Below are 24,971 nucleotides of genomic sequence, written 5' to 3'. Positions count from 1 at the left end.
AAAGGAATTATTTAATCATTGACTATTCAGAGGAAGTATCTTATTTTTTTATTTTTATCTTTTTTTTAGACAGAGTCTCGCTCTGTTGCCACGTGTGATCTCGGCTCACTGCAATCTCCGACTCCCGGGTTCAAGCAATTCTCCTGCCTCAGGAGCAGCTGGGATTACAGGCGCGCGCCACCATGCCCAGCTAATTTTTGTATTTTTAGCAGAGATGGCGTTTCACCATGTTGGTCAGGCTGGTCTCGAACTCCTGACCTCGTGATCCGCCTGCCTCGGCCTCCCAAAGTGCTGGGATTACAGGCGTGAGCCACTGCGCCCAGCCAGGAAGTATCTTATTTTTAGAAAAAGAGAAAATTCTGTTATAATTAATATTATATTAAAATCCAATAAAAAGGAAAATATTTCTGGAGATGAAGCAACTATTTATTTTATTTAATATTTTCAATTCAAAATAGTGTGCATACTTTGAAGTTGTTGTAATAGATGTGTATTTCTTAAGAACCTAGTTCACCTTCATAATAATCAATTAAATTATTGGTATTTCTAAAATATACTTACTATAATTGGTGACTGGAGAGGAGGAGTATAATGTAACCGTGGTGGGGTCATAAAAAATCGAGAAGGCCGCTGTTTTTGTCCAAAGGCAGCAATTGGCATTGTCTCATGAGGTTCATTACTCTGAGAAAACAGAATAATTCACAAAACTTAAAGAAATTTACCAATCATTTAAGCTTTATAATCATTGTATTTCAGCTTGAGATATATATTCACGCATATTCTATGATTCATATAGAATTTATTACTTATATATTTAATTATTTATAGAGTAGCATATTAGTCTATACAGATCAAAGGCTAGAACTTAAAACAGAGTATGAAAACACTACTTTGCCGCCAAAAGGATGAACTTCCAGAATAAAAAAAGAAATAAAAAAAAGGGGGGTCAAAATAGTTCAGAGAATCAAAGATTAATATTAAAGTTTTCTATGGCCACCTTTGGTTATCTGCATTTAGACTGTCTGAATACACCCTACAATTAAAAATCAACTCTTATTTAGCCAGGGAGAAATATTTGGGTGATCTCATAAAAACAGTTAAATTAATGAAACAGAGAAGCAATTTACTTTTTTTTTTTGTTTGAGACCGAGTTTCACTCTTGTTGACCAAACTGGAGTGCAATGGCATGATCTCGGCTCACTGCAGCCTCCATCTCCCAGGTTCAAGCGATTCTCCTACCTCAGCCTCCCAAGTAGCTGGGATTACAGGTGTGCGCCACCACGCCCGGCTAACTTTTTGTATTTTTAGTAGAAACAGGGTTTCACCATGTTAGCCAGGCTGGTCTCAAACTCCTGACCTCAGGTGATCCACCTGCCTTGGCTTGCCAAAGTGCTGGGATTATAGGCGTGAGCAACTACGCCCAGCCAATTTACTTTTTTTGAAAGGAGAGTTTAAAGCTTTCATCCTTTAATGTAAAAACTTAAGAGTAATGTACTCTGTTCTACATTTAGTTCTAATTTTCTTTCTCTCCTATTGCGGAGAGATATCAAGCAATATTGTATTTCTGCACTAAGGAGATACATATATATATATTTCTTTTAGGAAATATATTTGCAAAGACATACATACATACATACATGTATGTATGTATGTATGTATATTCTAGGCAGAGGTTGCAGTGAGCCGAGATCACACTACTGCACTCCAGCCTGGGCGACAGAGCAAGACTCCGTCTCAAAAAAAAAAAAAAGGATCTCAATTCTAGTCTCAGCCTAATAGGAAACCAGATCTAGAGCCTTGAATAAATTACGCAATTGTACTTATGTCTAAGTTTCATCATGCAAAAGCAAAGGTAATTAACACCCACCCTGCATACCTCTGAAGATAAAACAGGAGAACAAATAAGTACAAGATGTTACTTCATACTTTAAAAACAATTTTGCAAGAGGACTATACTTTAACCTAACAGCTGCAATGAAAATGTTATGTAGCTTCTTCTCCAAGGTTAGTCAGGACTCATCAGCTTGGTTATACTAAAGTGCTGTGTCGTTAAGGTCCAACAGAGAAATTCTAGTTCCTGGAAAATGGAAGACTTAAGTATAGATCCGAACCAGGTATCCAGCAGATAGGGCTGGGGTCCCCTAAGGATCTCTTCCTCTGTGAGCTAAGGTCTTGATTCTATCATAAAATACGATTTCCAAAAAAACTCTATATAACACATTTAACAGGCATAAAACACAAATGTATTATGAAATACTACTTACGAGAACTTCATAGTCAGGGATGGTATGGGTTCCAAGCCCTGTCCTATCAAAAGTTACTCTGTAAGTAGCATTAAGAGTATCCACAGCATCTATTTGTCCAGTGAACAAACCATCATGAACACCACGTAATCGTGCTGAGAAAAGAACAAAGGCATTATGATGTGTGGGAGATACAAAGAATAGTCAAATATAAAACTGTTCCAAGCATGTAATTTAAATCATAGTACAGTATTTTGTCTATTAGAGTTTCAAAACAAGCACACACTTTATTTTTGGCTTAGAGAAACAAAGATTTTTTGAAACAAAAACCAAAACTATAAATGATGATCCCTAATTTCATATATGAATAAAATTATATTACTCCCAAATTAAGAGAAAAATATTTTAAATCATTTAACTGCAAAAAAACAAAAGAACTTTGGTCATTGTACTCATGAGTGAAGCACCAGGAGTAGTTCAATTTAAAAAAAAAAGACAAAGATGTTGTGTAGAAAATAATTAAAGAAGTTAATACTGCAGGCCTGACGCTGCTATACTTAGGAAAACCTCCTTGCAAGGTTGGCCTTTGTCTGGTATCCGGGAACTTGGATTTTGGAAGTGTTCCCACTGTTCCCTAATTAATAATGGTGGTTTACTGTGTCTAGATTGTGCAAACGATGTGGTTAATGCTGGACACCTACTTTCCCTCTGGAAGACTGGAATTTTAGTATGTACTAGGCAAAAGATGCCTACATACTCAGCCCCGAGTAGAAACTCTGGTCACTGAGTCTCTAATGAGCTTCCCTGGTAGACAACACTTATAAGCATTGTGACAACTTGTTTCTGGGGGAATTAAAAGTCTTGCATGTCTCTATTGGGAGAGGACTTTTGAAAACTTGCACATGGTTTCCTCTGGATTTTGCCCCAGGCACCTTATTCTTTTGCCAGTTTTGTTTTGTGTCCTTCACTGTAACAAATCTTACCCATGAGTACATGTGCTGAGTACTCTGAGTCTTTCTAGTGAATCACCAAAACTAGTAGTCTTGGAACTGATGACACAGATGAACTCTGTGTCACTATTATTTAAGTCCAGCCTAAAATAACATCAGAGAAATCCAAACAAACATCCAGCATGAGTATAAAATTTAAGAACAACAGCATTGATGGCTTTAAACTGGGCAAAGCAATACATTTCATACTAACCAAAAAGTATAATACACAACATTTTAATAGAACACAGAAATACACAATGCAAGACTGTTTAAAATAAAAGGATCAATTGATAAAAACACAACTGTAAAGGACTAAAATCTCTCTCAGTTTCTGACAGATCCTGGAAATGGATCAAATGCAGAAAACAAGAAACGTTTATTGTTGAAGTGCTAGAGCTTCAGGTTAGGGCAGGGGACTCAGTGGCCTTTTTGCACGAGGTTATTCACACACCCACTACTACCATCAAAGTGGTTGATGAGAATGGTTTTATTAGTTCAGGGTTGGTCACAAAAACCAGCCAGAATTTTGGTTGGTCATGAAAGACAGCCAGAAATTTAACAGGGAGATCCTGGAAACTAGAGAGCCAAAAAAGGGCGGAAATAAGCTCTCTACCATCCCTGGCTAACTGGGTTACTATGCAAATGGATGGGGAAGATCCAAGAATCTGGCAAAAAGTAAAAGCTAAGGATGACTTGAAAACTAGCAGCAACTTTGTATATACATTCCCCAACTCACATATGAATCAATGTGAGGCTTTTCCTGATCAAGATGTTTGAGCATAACCTCTGTTCAAATCATTAGGTGACCACTAAATTATTATTATTATTTTGAGATGGGAGTCTCGCTCTGTTGCCCAGGATGGAATGCAGTGGGACCATCTCAGCTCACTGCAACCTCTGCCTCCCGGGTTCAAGTGATTTTCCTGCCTCAGCTTCTTGAGTAGCTGGGATTACTAGTGCCTGCCACCACACCCGGCTAATTTTTTTTTGTATTTTTAGTAGAGACAGGGTTTCACATGCTGGCCAGGCTGGTCACAAACTCCTGACATCAGGTGATCCGCCCACCTCAGACTCCCAAAGTGTTGGGGTTACAGGCATGAGCCATCGCACCCAGCCCTGACCACTGAATTACATGCAGACACGGGCAACTCTTTGGAAACCAAGTTTAATAATAATAATAATAATAATAATAATAATAATAGATAAATATAAGAATAAAAAAATGAAGCAGAGACATCAGTATTTGCATAGCCAAGTTATTAAAGCAAATCCAACAACTCTCCAAAAAATTAGAATACATAGTTGCTACAATATATTATCTGAAATATCACGTTTTCCACCAAAAATTACTAGACATGTAAAGAAGTAGGAAAGCATGGCTCTTAATCAAGAAAAGTACAATAAGAAATTGACAGAGATAATATATTTAGCAAAGACTTAAAAAAGCAGCTGTTATAAATATGTTCAAAGAATTAAAGGAGGCTGGGCGCAGTGGCTCACTTTGGGAGGCCCAAGAGGGTGGATCGCTGGAGCTCAGGAGTTCAAGACCAGTCTGTGCAACATGGTGAAACTCTATCTCTACAAAAACATACAAAAAAATTAGCCAGGCATGGTGGCATGTGCCTGTAGTCCCTGGAGGCTGAGGTGGGAGGACTGCTTGAGCCCAAGAGGTAGAGATTGCAGTGAGCCAAGATAGTAGCACTGCACTCCAGCCTGGAAGACACAGCAAGACTCTGTCTCAAAAAAAAAAAAAAAGTTTGTGTATGTACGTACTTTTTTCCTATTTTCTTCATTTCTATTTTTTGAAAAATTTATTTGATAAATAAAATCTTTTTTATTTCTTTTCCATTTACTTCTTTAGATAACCTACAGAAAATCCCAGATAACCTGGAATTATTGTTCATTTTACGAAGATTACTTTTAGGATAGTTCAGATTCTTACAATTTCCTAACAAATCAATGATTTTAATATCTTTCTTAACACTCTCATTTCTCCCGGGGGGTAAACAACTGTGGCTTAAGTATCACGTCTCAAACAACTTTCTATATACTATAGCTAAAGTATCATGTCTAGACATTTTTCCAAACTTCTCTACTATTCAAATTTTCCATTACTTTGAATACCCAGTGCATCTGTCCAAACTCTTGTGCTTCTAACTCTGTATATGACAATCACGAAGTCCAGTCACTTTTTACCTGCCAGATTCTTTGTTCCTACAGCAAGATCCCTAATAGAGTGACGTTTTTATTCTTTTTGCTCTTGTTTTTGAGGAATAATCTACTACTCTTTGTTTACTAAAATATTTTCTAAAGAAGGAATATGTTTAATTAAATTCTATTGTGGTCAGAGAAATTCTCTGTATGATTTCAATCTTTCAAAATTTATTGACTTTTTTTAATGGGCCAGTATATGGTATATGTTGATAAACAAGCCATTTGCATATGTAAATAATATATATTCTGCAGTTGAGTGTACTGTTCCAAAAATATTATTTAGATCAAGATGATTGATAGTGTTGTTGAGATCCTCTATATGTGTATTGACATTTTTTGGCTTCTTCTACCTATTAATTACTGGAAGTGAGGTGCTAAAATCTACAACTATGATTGTGGATTTGTTTATTTCTTTCTTTAGTTATCTCAACTGTTGCTTTCATGTATTTTGAAGCTCTATTGTTAGGTATATAGTAATATACATACATAATATTAGGATTGGTATATCTTTCTGAACTGGCCATTTTTATCATTATGAAATACTTCTCTCTGACAACACTGTCTTGATACCTATTTTTCTCTAATGTTAAAATAGCCACTTTAGCTTTCTTACAGTTACTATTTGCACTGCATATCTTTTTCATCTTTTTGCTTTCAACCTGTCTAAGATTTTATATTTAAGTATAACTCTTGAAGACAGCATATAGATGAGTCTTACTTTTTTTTAATCTGGTCTCATAATCTTAACTTTTTTTTTTTTTTGAGACAGAACCTCACTGTCGCACAGACTAGAGTGCAGAGTGCAGAGTGCAGTGGGTGCGATCTTGGCTCGCTGCAACTTCTGCCTCCCGGGTTCAAGTGATTCTCCTGCCTCAGCCTCCTGAGTAGCTGGGATTACAGGCGCATGCCACCACGCCCGGCTAGTTTTGTATTTTTAGTGGGGATGCGGTTTCACCATGTTGGACAGACTGGTCTCGAACTCCTGACCTCAAGTGATCTGCCTGCCTCGGCCTCCCAAAGTGCTGGGAATACAGGCATGAGCCACCACGCCCAGCCAATCATTACTTTTTAATTGAAGTGGCTTTTTATTTTTTTTGAGATAGAGTCTAGCTGTGTCACCCAAACTGGAGTGCAGTGGCATGATCATAGCTCACTGTAGCCTTGAACTCCTGTGCTCAAGCGATCCTCTCATCTCAGCCTCCTGAGTAGCTGGGACTACAGGTGCCCACTACCATGCTTGACCTTTTTTTTTTATTTTTATTTATTTATTTATTTTTTATTTTTGTAGAGACAGAGTCACACTATGTTGGGAAAAAGCTGAGGCAGGGCTTGCATGTCTGCCATAACGCCCCCTGGAATGTGTCTAGACTTGCTGGCTCCTTGCTTCTAGCCCTCCTAGGCTCCTAGATTGATTGTATTCCCATCATCTCAAGTAGCAGAACATGTTCTATATAAATGCTAAGCCGTCACAGCTGTAGATCATGAGCCTACCTTTTTGACCCCCACATTCTCACCACCTGTTTCTTTGTTGGATTACCAATAAATAGTGTGGGGTCCCAGAGCTTGGGGCCTTCACAGCCTCCACAATTGCGATGGGCCCCTGGTCCCACTTTCTTTCTCAAACTTTTTCTCAATCCTTTGATTCAGCTGGACTTCATCGCCCCCACGACCTGGTGTTGGGTCTGATCACCCCAACACACTATGTAGCCCAGGCTAGTCTCAAACTCCTGGGCTTAAGTGATCCTCCTGCCTTGGCCTCCCCAAAGTGCTGGGATTACAGGTGTGAGCCAGTGTGCTTGGCAGAAGTGTTTATAGTTCATTGGCATTTAACATAACAATAGGATGGCCAGACTTAAGTCTACCACCTTGCTATTTTCTATTTATCCCATTTGGGTTTTTTGTTTGTTGTTCCCTGTCCCTTCCTTCGTGCCATCTTTTTTTTTTAATTAGATAATTTTTTTTTTTTTGAGACAAGGTCTCACTCTGTCCAGGCTGGAGTGCTGTGGTAGAATCACTGCTCACTGCAGTTGAGACTAAGGTAATCCTCCCACCTCAGCCTTCCAAGGAACTGGAACTACAGGAGCATACCACCACACCTGACCAATTTTTGTATTTTTTGTAGAAACAGGGTTTCACCATGTTGCCAGGCTAGTCTCAAACTCCTGGGCTCAAGTGAGGGGCTTGCCTCAGTCTCCCAAAGTGCTGGGATTATAGGCATGAGCCACTGCACCTGGCCAAATTCAATATTTAAAAAATCAAATTCTCTTTTGACTTTTTAGCTATACCTCTTTGCATTTGTTTTGTTTTTGTTTAAAAAAAAAAAAAAAAAAAAAGGTAGTTCCCAAACCAGCAGCATTACTTTGAAACTTGTCAGACATGCAAATTCCCAGGCCCTATCCCAGACCTTCTGAATCAGAAACTCAGAGGTAGAGCCCAGCAACATGTTTTATCAAGCCCTCCAGGTGATTCTGATGCATACTAAAGTTTTTCAGGCACAATGGGCTAGGAACTATGATGCTCCCTCTCAACATTTTCTTTTTTTTTTTTTTTTTTTGAGACGGAGTCTCACTCTGTCACCCAGGCTGCAGTGCAGTGGTGCAATCTCGGCTCACTACAACCTCTGCCTCCTGGGTTCAAGTGATTCTCATGCCTCAGCCTCCCAAGTAGCTGGGATTACAGGCGTACATCACTATTCCCAGCTAATTTTTGTATTTTTAGTAGAGACAGGGTTTCACCATGTTGGTCAGGCTGCAACTCCTGGCCTCAAGTGATCCACTTGCCTTGGCCTCCCAAAATGCTGAGATTACAGGCATGAGCCACTACGCCTGGTCTTAACATTACTTTCTACTAAATTAATACTGTGTGTTCTTACATAAAACTTAAGAACTTGGCAACACAATAATTTCATTTTATTCATTTACTCATTTCTGGTGCTCTATGGTCCTTTCTGTAGATTCCAGTTTACATATGATATCATATAATGTAAAAAAGTTCCTTTCAGTCTGGAGAACTTTTTTGGCATTACTTCTAGCATTTTTTCTGATATGAAGTTGGCTGCCATCCATATCAGTGCTCCTCTTACATAATATGCTGTTTTTCTGTGACTGCTTTTAAGAGTTTCTCTGAAGATTTTCTGTATTGTGTCTAATGATGGGTTTTGTGTATATGTGGGTATCCTGCTTGGGGTTCAGAGTACCTTAGATCTATACTTTTGGAAAAATTTCAGCCTTTGTTTTGTCTAATATTTTTTATGTGCCAATGCCTCTCTCCTGTCTTTATGGGGACTACAGTCACGCATATGTTATCTTGCTTAATATTGTCTGAGGGATCTGAGGGTCTATTTTTTTTTTTCATTTTTTTCCTACCTGTTTCATACTTGGATTATTTCTACTGATACATACTCAAGTTCACCGACCCATTCTTTTAGTGTTTCCAATTTGCTTTTAAGCTCATTCAGAAGTTTTTCTTTTCAAATATTATACTTTTCAGTTCTAAATTCATTTTATCTGAAAAAATGTCCATTTATTCACTCAGATTTCCTCTGTTCATTATATTTACATTTAAGTTCATGAACATGTCTTATGATAGCTATTTTGAAGTCACTGTCTGCTAATCCCAACATCTGAGTCATCTCAGAGTCTGTCTCTGTTGATGGCTTTTTTATTGACTATGGAATAGTCTTTTTTTTTTCCCACAAGTACAGCAATTTTTTATTGTATGTTACACAGGGTATTGAATTTTTTTCTTGTAGACAAAAAAAATTACCGGCAGATTTTTTTGATCCTGTCACACTTGCTTTTATATTTTGTAGGGGCTGGTCTGTTTCAGTTATAAACTTATTTAGAGCATGTTTACTCCTTAAGGAGGCCCTGTGAACCTGATATAATTTCCATAAGTCACAACATATCATTATTCCTTTGATATTTTTCAAGCACTTACAAATACAAAAAGTATTCTTAGCTCACAAACTATGCATAAATAGGTGGCAGCCTAGATTTGGCCTACAGGCCATAAGTTTGCTGACCCCTGCACTAGCCCAAAGAGAAAATGTAAAACATTGCTTTAAAAAAGCTCTAGGCTAGGCCGGGTGCGGTGGCTCACACCTGTAATCCCAGCACTTTGGGAGGCCGAGGCGGGCGGATTACGAGGTCAGGAGTTCGAGACCAGCCTGACCAACATGGTGAAACCCCGTCTCTACTAAAACTACAAAATATGTCGGGTGTGGTGGCACGCACCTGCAGTCCCAGCTACTTGGGAGGCTGAGGCAGGAGAATCGCTTGAACGTGGGAGGTGGAGGTTGCAGTGAGCTGAGATTGAGCCACTGCACTCCAGCCTGGTGACAGAGCAAGACTCCGTCTCAAAAAAAAAAAAGAAAAAATAGCTCTAGGCTGGGTGCAGTGGCTTACGCCTGTAATCCCAACACTTTGGGAGGCTGAGGTGGACAGAAGATCACTTGAGGCTGGGAGTTTGAGACCAACCAGCCTGGCCAACTTGGTGAAATCTCATCTCTACTAAAAAAATTACAAAAATTAGCCAGGCGTGGTGGCAGGTGCCGGTAATCCCAGTTACTCAGGAGGCTGAGGCAGGAGAATTGCTTGAACCCTAGAGGCGGAGGTTGTAGTGAGCCGAGATCACACCACTGCACTCCAGCCTGGGCAACAGAGCAAGACTTTGTCTCAAAAACCAAAAACAAAAATAAAAAACACAACACACAAAACAGCTCTAGTAGTTTTCTCACATTTTGCTATAGCCTGTCTAACCTATTCTCCACTGTAACAAGAGTACTTATATAGAAACACTATCTAAGATTTTCAGTCTTGTCAAATAATATCACCAGTCCTTAAAATTCTAAAACAATGAATTTCTAAGGATTTCCTAATGAGTCTGAGAGTCACTCTTCATGTCAGCATTTCTCTGGCAAAAATCAGTATGTCAGCATTAGTACTTACACTAGACTTTATTGCTGTAGTTATTTATATGGAGTTTTTACAACTAAACATTTTTCAAATATGCTGTCTACCCATCTCATCCCATCTCCACCTCTACTTCCAGACTAGTTTTGTTAAGAGAGAGATCACATCATCTATAATCTGTTGATTACACAGTGAGTTGTCAATATACACTCATTTATTACCAAATCTAGTCTCTCCTAGATAAACTGTGTTTGCATTTCATATGCATGATTCAGTCTCTCCTCTATTTTCTACCTTTCCTCTTAATCATTTTTACAATATAATGGAAACAAGTACCACTTTTATAGCCAGGAAAAATGATAGAACTATGTAACTCCAGGTTCCCTTCCCTCCAAAAACTATTTTCGAATTACTCCAACCATTTTTCAATGGTTGAAGTACAATTACAATTACTCAGTACAATTACTAGCCTATTCTATCCACTTAACACACCTTATTTCTTGTATTACATATATTGTAATTTGCCTTCACTAAGCAATTAAGGATTAACTGAAACCTGAGATTTTGCACTTTCTCTCCATGAGTACACAGAATCACATCTATAAAATGGACAAAATTTACACCCCTATAAAATGTTGAGCAGACTAGTGAATAATTTAGTTTTATTCAATCATTAGAAATGGACTATTTCTAGACCCAAAGTCCACGAGAACAATGGTATTTGTTAACTAACCAGACAAGGCTAGTTAGAAAAGGAAAACAAATAATGTAGAAGGAAAATATAGAATAATTTAAAATTTAAAAAATTTACGGCCAGGTGTGGTGATTCATGCCTGTAATCCTGCACTTTGGGAGACTGAGGCAGGAGGATTGCTTGAGCCTGGGAGGTCGAGGCCACAGTGAGCCAAGATCCAGCCTAGGTGCACTCCAGCCTAGGTGACAGACGGAGACTCAGTCTCAAAAAGAAAAAAAAAACAAAAAAACAAACTTTAAAATAATACATAGCTATACTTACTCCAATAGATTATTAAATTTCATCTTTGTGGCAGTTGGCTTTAGTTTATATTGTAGTAGATGTTACTTTGAACCAATATACTTTTTCCCAATTACTTTAAAAAATAGATTTCATGCATGAAGAAAGAGTAACTTCTATAGTAAACTGCACAGAGCTACAGTTTAAGCTTTCTAAATTTAAAAGCCATTTCTCGAATAGAGATTATCTGGGTTATTTACACCTTCAGAATTTTGTTCCATGTGTACGTGTAAACACATTCTAGTGAAAAATCAAAGTCACTAAGGAAAAAAAAGATCAAGTGATGTGTACTACAGAACCTACTCCATCCCTGAGCATCAACCAGGCTCAGAGAGAGTTGAAGAATAGGGATAGGGTGAGGGTTAACGACGTCTATTGTAAATATTTCTTGGTAATTAAAAATGAAATAAAATAAGAACCAAAGAAACAAAAAAGATTACCTTGATTAAAAATTACAAGTCAAAAGAGTAATTAGCTTATTTTCACTTACCTGTAACTTTCGTTCCAATAACCAGAGGCAAAGGAATTTCATCTGGGAGATCTTTGAATTGTGAAACATCTGCAACTTTCCTTTGTTGTAAGAGCCTTATTTTCTGCCGTTTCTGTTTTAATGCTGATCTCTCTTCCTCAAAAAATGCAGAAGAACATCTAGAATAAATTACAAAAAACATACAAACTGATAACTACCCCATATAAAAACTTAAAATCTTTTTTTTTTCTTTTTTTGAGATAGGGTCTGGCTCTGCCGCCCAGGCTGGAGCGCAGTGGCACAATCTCGGCTCACTACAGCCTCCACCTCCGGCTCAAGCGATTCTGGGCTCCACCTCCTGGACTCAAGTGCTGAGATTAAAAACTTAAAATCAGCCGGACGCGGTGGCTCACGCCTGTAATCTCAGCACTTGGGGAGGCCGAGGCGGGTGGATATTGAGGTCAGGAAATCCAGACCATCCTGGCTAACACGGTGAAACCCCATCTCTACTAAAAAAAAAAAAAAAAAATACAAAAAATTAGCCGGGCATGGCGGTGGGCGCCTGTAGTCGCAGGTACTCGGCAGGAAGCGGCAGGAGAATGGTGTGAACCCGGGAGGCGGAGCTTGCAGTGAGCCGAGAACGCGCCACTGCGCTCTGGCCTGGGCAACAGAGCGAGACTCCCTCTCGGGGAAAAAAAAAAAAATTGTTTCTTTTTGGCCAAGCATGGTGGCTCATGTTTTAATCCTGGTACTTTGTAGTCTGAGGTGGAAGAATTGCTTGAGCCCAGGAGTCTGAGACCAGCATGGGCAACATAGTGAGACTTTGTTGCTACTAAAAATAAAAAAATTAGCTAGGCATAATGGTGTGCATCCAGCTACTTGGGAGGCTGAGGCCGGAGGATCATTTGAGCCCAGTAAGTTGAGGCTGCAATGAGCTGAGCTGTGATTGTACCACTGCACTCCAGCCTGCACAACAGAGGGAGACTGTTTCAAAGAAAGAAAGAAAAAAAAAAGAGCTGGGCAAAGTGGCTCATACTTGTAATCTCAGCACTTTGGGAGGCTGAGGCAGATGGATTGCCTGAGCTCAGGAGTTTGAGACCAGCCTGGGCAACATGGTGAAACCCCATCTCTGCCAAAAATACAAAAAAACAAAACAAAACAAAACAAAAACTGGGTGTGGTGGAATGAGCCTGTAGTCCCAGCTACTTGGGAGGCTGAGGTGGGAGGATTGTTTGAGCCTGGGAGACAGAAGTTGTAGTGAGCCGAGATTGCACCACTCCAGCCTGGGCAACAAAGCAAGACCCAGTCTCAAAAAAAAAAAAAAAAAAAGAAAGGAAAGAAAAAGGAACTGTTCCTTTTCACAGTAAATTACCTTTCATTTTTTAAAAAACAGGACCTTGAAAGACTCAAAGATTTTGCAGGTTATTCCTTCCTACAAAGCAAAATAATTTTTTCACCATCCTTTGACAAAATTGTGCCTGGAATCTAGATCTCATAGGGACCAAGTTCAATTTCAATATTCTACCCAAAAGAACATGACATTTTCTCTGTGACCCAGTAAACACACCAATATAGCAGTTAAACATGAGACCTCCTACTATGTAAACTTTTAATCATACTTTCTGCCGTAAAAGTATAAATGCTGAATTCCCTCTTATTTCTAGAGCCTATCTTCCTTCCATTTTCAAATCCCAGGATGAAGCAAAGTATTTAAACATCACTTTCACGCCATGTTATTTATGGCTTTCACTTTCAAAGGTACATTATGAGCTCTATTGTCATTTAAGTTGTCTCAAAAACTAAATAAAAACAATGAGAAAAAAGGATATAAAGACCAGCAATGTATAAAGTGAATTGTTGTAAGCAATGATGAATAATGACTGGAAATACACAGAAAGATCTTAGCTGATAATAACGATTTTTTTGTATGATTTCTGAACTTGTTGAATATTGATTCAAGCAGTATATATGGGAAGATTATGAGAAGATGAAGCAAAGGATAATGAGTTACTAGTAAGCTAAGTAGTATCATAAAAACAGACTTGCGGCCAGGCGCAGTGGCTCACACCTGTAATCCCAGCACTTTGGGAGGCCGAGGCGGGTGGATCATGAGGTCAGGAGATCAAGACCATCCTGGCCAATATGGTGAAACCCATCTCTACCAAAAACACAAAAATTAGCTAGGCGTGGAGGTGTGTGCCTGTAATCCCAGCTACTTGGGAGGCTGAGGCAGGAGAATCGCTTGAACCTGGGAGACGGAGATTGCAGTGAGCCGAAATAATCACGCCACCATACTCTAGCCTGGCAACAGAGCGAGACTCCGGCTCAAAAACAAACACATAAACAAAAAAAACAGACTTGCTTCTGGTGTAAACAACATCTTTTAGAAATCTTCCTGGTATATAACCATTATAGAAATTAATATAGAGGTTTCTCAAAAAACTAAAAATCCAGCAATCCCGTGGTTAGGTGTATATTCAAAAAAAGGAAATCAGTATATCAAAGAGATATCTGTACTCCCATGTTTATTGTAGCACTATTTACAATAGCCAAGATATGGAATCACCCTAAACATCCATCAACAGATGAATGGAATTTTAAAATATGGTATATATGCACAATGGAATCTTATTCAGCCACAAAATATAATGAAATCCTGTCATTTGCAGCAACATAGATGATATTGGAAGTCATTATGCTAAGCGTAATAAGCCAGGCACAGAAAAACAAGTATCAGATGTTCTCATTCATACATGGAAACTAAAAATGTGGATCTCATGGAGGTAGAAATTATTAATAGAATGGTGGTTACCAGAGGCTGGGAAGGGAAAAGGGAGGGGAGGATGAAGAGAAGTTAGCTAAGGGGTACAAAAATACAGTGAGATAGAAGGAATAAGTTCTAGTATTTGACAGTATAGTACGAAAATTATAGTTAATAATTTATTGACTATTTCTTTTTTGTTTTTATTTTTCTTTTACTTTGTTTTTTATTATTTCCACATAGTTAGAAGAGAAAAATTATAATGTTCCCAACACAAAGAAAAATGTTTGAGGTAATGGATATCCCAATTACCCTGATTTGATCATTACACACTGTATACATGTACTCCCAAAATATGTACAACTATTATGTATCAATTTAAAAAATACACCAAAAAAAAGTCTTCTTGACATAAGAACCCAGGACCCATGCTATTTCCCTATAGCTGACAATTTTTTTTTTTTTTTTTTTTTTTTTTGAGATGGAGTCTCGCTCTGTTGCCCAGGCTGGAGTGCAGTGGTGTGATCTCGGCTCACTGCAACCTCCACTACCCAGGCTCAAGCAATTCTCCTGCCTCAGCCTCCTGAGTAGCTGGGACTACAGGTATACGCCACCATGCCCAGCTAATTTTTGTGTTTTTAGCAGAGACGGGGTTTCACCATATTGACCAGGCTGCTCTCGAACTCCTGACCTCATGATTCACCTGCCCTGGCCTCCCAAAGTGCTGGGACTATAGGTGTTAGCCACTGGCGCCCGGCCATTATACTTTTCTTAAAGATCCTTTGTTGACACCTTAGACATATACAATAAAAAAATGCATATGTTCCTCTATTTTTCTCAAATAGCTACAATATGCAGTTGTGTATTTTGCTTTCTTGACACAGCATAGCAATCATTTCCATATTAGTACATAGAAACCATCTTCTGTTTTTGTTTTATGTTAAATGGTTTCAGGGTTTTCTATTATATGGAGTGCCATACTATAATCATTCCCCCATTTATGGACTTTTAGGCTGTTGCCAATCTTTTGCTACTACAAACAATACTGCAATAAATACCTTTGTACATGTAATTTCATCTGTGTGCAAGTAGCTCTGTGTTGTACACTCTTAAAAGTGTTACATCAAGGGAATGGAAATTTGTAAATGTTATAGATATTACCAAATTGTCCTCCACAGAGATTATATAAAATTAATCTCTCACCAGTAATACGTATGAGTGACTAACCATGCCATTACTAACCCAACACATTAAAACCTTTATGAACTCTGCCCATCTGATAGTTAAAAGCAGTATCTCGGCCGGGCGTGGTGGCTCACACCTGTGATCCCAGCACTTTGGAAGGCCGAGGCGGGCAGATCACCTGAGGTCAGGAGTTCAAGACCAACATGGCCAACAGGGTGAAACCCCATCTCTACTAAAAATACAAAAATAAAAATACAAAAATTAGCCAGGCGTGGTGGCGGGCGCCTGTAATCCCAACTACGCAGGAGCCTGAGGCAGGAGAATCACTTGAACCTGGGAGGCAAAGGTTGCAGTGAGCCAAGATCGTGCCACTGCACTCCAGCCTGGGCAACACAGTGAGACTCTGTCTCAAAAAACAAAACAAAACAAAACAAAAAAAAAACTGTATCTCAGCATACTTTAATTTTTCATTTCCCATTATGAGTAAAATGGAATTTTTTTCATGTTTACAAGAGCCATTTCTTTTTCCTTTCCTATCAATTACCTGTTGTTGTTCTTGCTTTTAAACAGACAGGGTCTCCCTTTGTTGCCCAGGCTGGAGTGCAATGGGGCAATCACAGCTCACTGCAGTCTCAAAGTCCTGGGTTCAAGTGATCCTCCCACCTTGGCCTAGTGAGTAGCTAGAATCACAGTCATGTGTCACCCAACTGGCTAATTTTATTTTATTATTTTTGAGGCAGGGTCTTGTTCTGTTGCCCAGGCTGGAGTGCAGTGGCGTGATCATGGCTTACTGCAGCCTCAACATCCAGAGCTCAAGTGATCCTTCCACCTCAGCCTCCCGAGTAGCTGGGACTACAGGTGGATGCCACCATGCCTGGGTAATTTTTGAATTTTTTTTTTTTTGGTGGAGATGGGGTCTCACCATGGTGCCCAGGCTGGTCTTAAGTTCCTGAGCTCAAGCGATCCTCCTGCCTCAGCCTTCCAAAATGCTGGGATTACAGGTGTGAGCCACCACACCTAGCCTGAATCATCTATTTATAATCATTTTTATTATGCGTTACCTGACATTTTCTTATTGATAGGAGTTCTTTATATAGTAGGGAATTAGCTCTCTGTAATAAGATGTGATGGATACTTCTGTACTATTTTTCAACTCTGTTTACGGGCTTTTGTTTTTGGCCATGTAAAATGTTCTTATTTTTGTATAGTCAAATTTATTAATGTTTTCTTTGATGGCTCCTAGGTTTAAAGCCTGCTTTTCCAGGCCAGGCGTGGTAGCTCATACCCATAATCCCAGCACTCTGGGAGGCCGGGGCAGGCAGATTGCCTGAGGTCAGATGTTTGAGACCAGCCTGACCAACATGGCAAAACCCCGTCTCTACTAAAAATATAAAAGTTAGCCAGGTGTGGTGGCGGGCGCCTGTAGTCCCAGCTACTCTACTCAGGAGGCTGAGGTAGGAGCTTAGGAGGCAGAGGTTGCAGTGAGCCGAGATCGCACAACCATACGCCAGCCTGGGTGACACAGCAAGACTCCCATCTCAAAAAAAAAAAAAAAAAAAAAAAAGAGAGAGAGAAAAAGGCTTTTTCCAATTCAAGATTAAGTAAAACTCTCCTGTTTTCCTCTTGTGGTTTTATTCTTTCATTTAAAAAAATATTTAAATCTTCAATCCTTTTGAAGTATTTCCTAGTTGTAAGGCATGAGAACAACTTGTTTTTTTCTATAGACTACTAAACAGTAGTCTCGGTTTCCATTAAACAATCCATCCTCTTCTTCACCATGTACTTGAGAGTCAACCATTGCAACTATTATACTAAATTCCCATAGACATCTGTGACTGTATCTGGATTTTCTCTTCTTTTTCATTCATTTTTCTATTTATGCACCACTACCACTCTGCTTTAATTATGATCACTTTATAATCTATTTTATTTTATTTTATTTTATTTTATTTTTCGGGAGAACGGGGTCTCGCTATATTGCCCAGACAGGTCTCAAACTCCTGGGCTCAAGCTATCCTCCCGCCTCTTGCCTCCCTGAGAGCTGGGATTACAGGTGTGAGCCACCGCGCCCAGCCTTTATAATCTATTTTAAAGTGCTCTTTAAAATGGAGTCTCTCTTCATTACCTTGCTTTTTCAGAATTTTCCTGCTTGATTTCTCCCCTCTTAAATGTAAATTTTAGAATTAACTCATCTAATTAAAAAAAGAGGCCAGGTGTAGTGGCTCACACCTGTAATCCTAGCACTTTGGGAGGCTGAGGCGGGTGGATCACCTGAGGTCAGGAGTTCAAAACCAGCCTGGCCAACATGGCAAAACCTTGTCTCTACTAAAAATACAAAAATTAGCTGGGCGAGGTGGCGAGCACCTATAACCCCAGCTACTCAGGAGGCTGAGGCAGGAGAATCACTTGAACCCAGAAGGCGGAGGCTGCAGTGAGCTGAGATCACGCCACTGCACTCCAGCCTGGGTGAAAGAGCAAGACTCTGTCTCAACAACAACAACAAAAAAGGCCTGTTAATATTTTTATTGGGACTGATTTTAACTTATTTAAGATGTTGAGTCTTCTTTTCCAAGATCCTGTATGTCTTAACATTTGTTCATATGTATCTTGCATATTTCCTCTTAAGTTCCTTCCTGGTAGTTTATCTTTCTTTGTTTCTTCCTTTTTGTCTTCCAACTGGATGGAGTTTCACCAATTGATTTTTAAAATTAAGATATTTTAAGGTCTATTGTATCAATGATTTGTATTATACCTGGACTTCTTCAAAGAAAGAAAAACTACATATTTTATTGAAAAAAGACTTCAACTATTAATTAACCTTGATGAATTAAAGGACTATAAGGTTAAATAATGTTATGGTAAGAGAATAGAAGATAATTAACAAGAGAAATATTACAACACTCAAACTACAGAATTATGACAAAACAGTAAATAGTGACCAATATCCCACTCTGATGGACAATAATTAGAAATAGTGTAACTCAATTTGCTCAAACACGCAAAATGATAGCAAAAAGTCACCAAATGGCTACTATAATTACCAAAGGCCATAAATTATGAGTATGAAACACACTAAATAACATACCAAATTTTAATTTTGTTATTATAAGAAATATTAAAAACATCATCATCAAGGTCTTTTAATACAAAAAAATTGGCAGTTTAATTAAAAGTTCTCTTTGTATTTCATCACCATCTAAAGAAATCATCAAATCTAAATTCCATTTCTATTTGTCCAAATCACTTTATATTTACAGACCTTCCTTGAACTTTCCCACCATTTAAAATGAAAAAGTCTTGCACATACTTTTTACCAGGCAGACAGACATAATGTCTGAACTAATGATCTAATTCTTCTTCTAACGGATTTCCAATTTTCACTCAAAAGTAATATAAGGTTTTCTAATGTGTTACCAGGATAACACTGGAAAAGAAAAAATCATTTCACATGAAGAGCAATTCTCAGGAAGTAACATATTAGATAGATTAATTTGTTTTCTACTTTTATATAAAGTAAAATAGGCACTTCTGGGAAGGCTCCTGAGATTGTAAAGGATTTCACAAAACAGAACAAAAATGTACACAGAACTTTATGGCATCCTTAAATACTTTTTAGGACATTCTTAAATATTTTTTGGAACACAGAGGGACATAGGTAATGTAAAACTAAAAAATTATGTTCAAATCCTGTGATTCCAACAAAAATGAAATTGTGCATTTAATTAAAAGATGCAAATGTATAAACAGCACCTACATTAAAGTTGGTTAGCAGGATATATTTAACATATAATCAATTATTCTGAAAAGTTATGTTTTGGTACTAGTCATTTTAAAGATTAAAAAAATCAATGTAGTAATGATACTAACAACTATTATTTATTGATTTTATTTTTTAATTCTTTTTTAGAGGAATGGTCTCACTGTGTTGCCCAGGCTAGAGTGCAGTGACTATTCACAGGTGTAATCACAGCATACTACAGCCCTGAACCCCTGGCCTTAAGCAAATACCCCATCTTAGCCTTCCAAGTAACTGGGATTATAAGTACATGCACTGCTCCTGGCTTGATTTTATTTTAAACAAAAACATTATTTTTACCTCCGTGGTTTTCCCATAAGCCGCCTAATTTTTCCCCATTCTACTCTTGTTAACTTTCTTGTTTTCAAATTAGGAAAAGATTCCTTTAGACATACACAGAAGTCATTATCACCTTCAAAAAGCGGTCTGTAAAACAGAAATAGTATTTTAATGGTTACATACAATGTGTTACTTTCTTAAAACACATAAAATCATAAAATGCTAAACTTTCACTTCTACCCCATATATATATATATATAAACTGGCACAAATTCAAAGTGCTAAAACTAAATCCTTGGCATTTGTGAAACATCTAATGTCGTGTAAAAATTGCTCAGGAAATATTATTTGTGTTGTGATTCCAAGAGACACTGATTTTTATTCAATCTCTTATACAGGTATATCCTTTGGGAGGCTATCCTGGCCCTGGCCTTATATCAGGTGAAGATAAACCAAGTTAGATACAAGGTATCTTTGTCCCAAAGGAATACCATCACCAAGGAGTCCTCTTTGGAATTAAACCAGTCTTGGGACACTGGAGGACTCCAGAGGGTTAGATTAGCTTGGGGGATCCCAGAAGAACTCAGATCACACTGAGACACCCTGAAAACTCTCTTAGGCCTATGGACAAAAATAAAACAATTCTATTCATGGGTCTGGGAAACCAGGAACCAGTGTTGGCAATGATACATAAATACCTTGGGCTCAAATATGAACACTCATGAGATTCACAAGCTCCAGAGTAGGCAATTGGTATAGAAAACAGAGAAGGGAAGTAAATATAAATATCCAGCAGAGCAAGCAGCAATGACTGGCATATGAGGAAGGATTATAAGTAAGAACTTTTCCTCAGTAAATTCCATTGTTGAATAATTGTATTTCAGCCAAATCTCATACTATGTCATACTTAAGCATATGTGTATACCTAACGTGCTTAAAGTACCATATCCAAACTAGAAAGACTACCCTCCTAAAAATCTGAAGCCATTTTTACCATTAGTAATGGTTTCTCTATGATTATACCAGCACTTAACATTTCAATTGTAAAATGAATCTCATTCATTGCAAATAATGGTGTTTTAAGGTATCTCTACTCCATAGTCTTTAAGAATTATAACACAGAAATTATACTCTAAACAATTCTTCATAAAAATGTACAGTTTTCTTCCCCAAAAAGGATAACGGGGAAGAAAACTATGACAAATAGAATAGATCCAACTGGAATGTGGAATAGAAAAATGAATTCAGGGAAAAATAAGATCAAAATAGACCTATAGAAAATGTTGTAGCTTAAAACACTTGAAAAACTTAAATTTCTGATTCAAGTAATATTCATAATATAAGCCATGATACATACTTATCTATATTCGAATAGAACCACTCGTATATACACCATTTATGTGCTTTAGGAAGCTTGAGCAGATTACGTAATCGAAAACCAATCTTCTGTGAAGCTTTCTTATCTGGTGTTGACATTGTTGCTGTAAATTTCTATATGATAAAAAAAAGAGAGATTAATTTATGGCTCCATTAAGTAAAAATGAACATTTATAACCCTGAATAAATTTGCAAAAGGTAAATTATGTTTAAGTATTCAAAAAGATTCACCGATATTCAATGTGGAATTTTGTTGCTGTTTTAAACACTCTGATTATTTTTGATTATTGCTTTTTTTTTTTTTTTTTTTTTTTTTGACAGTCTTGCTCTGTTGCCCAGGCTGGAATGCAGTGGCACAATCTCGGCTCACTGCAACCTCTGCCTCCTGGGTTCAAGCTATTCTCTTGCCTCAGCCTCCCAAGTAGCTGGGACTATAGGCGCGTGCCACCACACCCAGCTAATTTTTGTATTTTTAGTAGAGACAGGGTTTCACCATGTTGGCCAGGCTGGTCTCGAACTCCTGACCTCAGGTAATCCACCTGCCTCAGCCTCCCAAAGTGCTGGGAATACAGGTGTGAGCCACAGCGCCCAGCTTAGATGTATACTTTTTTAACCTAATAAAACATTTCTCCCCACTCCAACCCAAAAACCAGTATCATAATATTAAAAGACGATGAGAACGACAAATATGTCAACTACCACCACTAACCTAGTATGACAAAGATTTCAACTATCACCGCTATTTCATAACACTGTTTTGAAGGAGTTGGCCAATCACGTAAGAAGAATAAAATTTAGAAAGAAGATAAAACTACCATTTCCTTGTAGGTGAAAACTTAAGAAAATCAACTGTAACAATTAAAAACAATAAGAAAATTTAATGAAACGGGTAAATACAAAGTTGACATACAAAAACCACAATTCAAAAAAACCACTATATGTAAATAATAACTGGACAGGCCATAAGAGTTTATATCCCGTTTATAACAGCAAAAAAATTGACATAAACAAGAAACTATTAAATACGTAGGAATATACTTAAGAAACATGCAAGACTGATATGGAAAAAAATGTTTAAGTCTACTGTGGAATACTAAGAACTTAACTAGTGGAACTACAATCAGTTCTTAGGTAGTCTCAATGTTACCTATAGATATCATTTCCCATAAATTAATTTATAATATTAGTCCAATCCCAGTCAAAATGCCAACAGGATTTTTTTTTCCTAGTCAAGTTGATTCTAAAGTCTACATGGAAAAATAAATGCACAAAAATATTTAGGAAAAAATCTTAGGCTGGGCACAGTGGCTCATGCCTGTGATCTCAGTACTTTGGGAGGCCAAGGCGGGCGGATCACAAGGTCAGGAGTTCGAGACAGCCTGGCCAATATAGTGAAACCCCATCTCTACTAAAAATACAAAAATTAGCCAGGCGTGGTGGCTGTGCCTCTAATCCCAGCTACTCGGGAGGCTGAGGCAGAAGAATAGCTTGAACCTGGGAGGCGGAGGTTGCAGTGAGCAGAGATTGCACCACTGCACTCCAGCCTGGGCGACAGAGTGAGACTCCGTGTCAAAAAAAAAAGAAAAAGAAAAAAATCTTAAAAAAAGAATATGTGATAATATCTTACCAGGCATTAAAACACAGTATAAAGTCATGTTAAACCAATTGTGTGTGTGTGTGTGTGTGTGTGTGTGTATGTGTGTGTGTGTGTGTGTGTGTTTTGGTTTTGTTTGTTCTTTTGAGAAAGGGTCTCTCTCTCTGTCACTTAGGCTGAAGTGCAGTGGTGCAAACATTGCTCACTACAGCCTTGACCTCCTGGGCTCAAGCCATCCTCCCACCTGAACCTCCCAAGTAGCTGGGACCGCAGGCATGTGCCACCACACTGGCTAATTCATGTATTTTTTGTGGAGATGGGCTCTCGCTATGTTACCAGGTTGGTCCCAAACTCCTGGGCTCAAGCGATCTTCCTGCCTCAGCCTCCCAAAGAACTAGGATTACAGGTATAAGCTGCCATGCCCAGCCAAAATAATTTGATACTAGCACATATAGAGATATGCTAGACGCAGAAATAGAAAGCCTAGAAGTAATCCCAAATACTTATACGAATTTAGCTTTGATGAAGGCAGCATTTTAAATCAATGTTTAAAAAGATGGATTACCCAATAAATGTTACTAGGATAACTAAGTAGTCCTCCGGGGCGGGAGGGGCAGGGGGGAAGCTAGGTTGCAATCTTACTTCATCCCTTACTGCAACATAAATTCCAGATGTACTGAAGATTTAAACCAAAAAAATGAAATAAGAAATATGAGAGAATTCTAAAACGATACATTTTAGTGTAGAAAAGGTCTTTCTGAGCATGACAAACTCAAGAAGTCATTAAAAGGTAAGAAAGTTACATTTGACCCTTAAAATATTTTAAAATCCCCTATGTTAAAAAATACAGAAACAAAGTCAAAAGACAAACTATAAACTCTAAAAAAAATTACAGCCATTATAAACATTCAAAGGGCCAATATTTTTAATATATACAAAATTCTTATAAACTAGTAACAAAATGACCCACAATCCAATAGAAAAATGGGAAAAAGGCATAAACAGTTTACAGAAAAGGAAAGAAATCATTTTGAAACATATGAAAAGTGTCTCAACTTTCCTCTTATATAAAATGCCAACTAAAACAAGTGAGAGGCTATTTCTTTTTTTTGAGATGGAGTCTCGCTCTGTTGCCCAGGCTGGAGCGCAGTGGCACGATCTCGGCTCACTGCAAGCTCTGCCTCCCGGGTTCATGCCATTCTCCTGTCTCAGCCTCCCGAGTAGCTGGGACTACAGGCACCCGCCACCACGCCCGGCTAATTTTTTGTATTTTTCATAGAGACGGGGTTTCATCCTGTTAGCCAGGATGGTCTTGATCTCCTGACCTCGTGATCCGTCTGCCTCGGCCTCCCAAAGTGCTGGGATCACAGGCGTGAGCCACCGTGCCCGGCCGAGGCTATTTCTATGTATCAGATTAGCAAAAATCTAGATGCTTGGTTCTGTACTGAGTTGGAGGCATTTGGAAAATAGGAACTCTAATATATATAAACCAGTACAATTTCTTTCCTTTTTTTTTTTTTTATTTTTTTCTTGCTCTGTCACCTAGGCTGCAGCATACTGACACGATCGCGGCTCACTGCAGCCTTCGCCTCCCAGGTTCAACCTATTCTCGTGCCTCAGCCTCCCGAGTAGCTGGGACTACAGGCACATGCCACCACGCCTGGCTAATTTTTCTATTTTTAGTAGAGATGGGGTTTCGCCATGTTGGCCAGGCTGGTCTTGAACTCCTGACCTCAGGTGATCCGCCCACCTCAGGCTCCCGAAGTGCTGCTATTACAGGTGTGAGCCACTGTGCACAGTCCCAATTCAATTTATTTGGAAAGTACTTGGTACTGCTTTAGAAACTTTAAATGCACATATTCTACGATCCAGGAATTCTACATCTTAGGCATCTGTCCTAGAAGAAAACTTGCAAATTTATATAAACATGCTCAGGATGTTCACTGCAGCACTATTTGTCAAAGTAAAAATTTACAAACAATTTAAATGCTCCCAAATGGGAGAATTTATAAATAACGATATAAAATTGAATACTATTCAACAGTAAAAAGAAATGAAACATTGAATCCGATCTACCTATCTCAATCAATCAACATGGCCAGATCTCAAAAAAAG

The 24,971-nt window shown here is 38.3% G+C and overlaps 1 protein-coding gene across 2 annotated transcripts in view; it reads right to left on the bottom strand.

Moving 5' to 3' along the window:
• LIN9 (lin-9 DREAM MuvB core complex component) overlaps positions 1-24,971 on the bottom strand; it is a 90,469-nt gene that overhangs the window by 46,445 nt on the left and 19,053 nt on the right. For both annotated transcript variants that reach the window (XM_003275103.4, XM_030812795.1), the window contains 5 exons: positions 21,243-21,376; positions 19,907-20,032; positions 11,886-12,043; positions 2,265-2,398; positions 562-681 (listed from right to left, as the gene is read on the bottom strand). In XM_003275103.4, the coding sequence (XP_003275151.2) occupies positions 562-681; positions 2,265-2,398; positions 11,886-12,043; positions 19,907-20,032; positions 21,243-21,376 (672 nt within the window). The remainder of the gene's footprint in view (positions 1-561; positions 682-2,264; positions 2,399-11,885; positions 12,044-19,906; positions 20,033-21,242; positions 21,377-24,971) is intronic.

The sequence above is a fragment of the Nomascus leucogenys genome, chromosome 5 (genome assembly GCF_006542625.1).
Source record: "Nomascus leucogenys isolate Asia chromosome 5, Asia_NLE_v1, whole genome shotgun sequence".
Lineage (NCBI taxonomy): Eukaryota > Metazoa > Chordata > Mammalia > Primates > Hylobatidae > Nomascus > Nomascus leucogenys.
Note: the sequence above shows the minus strand (reverse complement) of the source record. Positions and strands in the feature narration are given on the sequence as shown.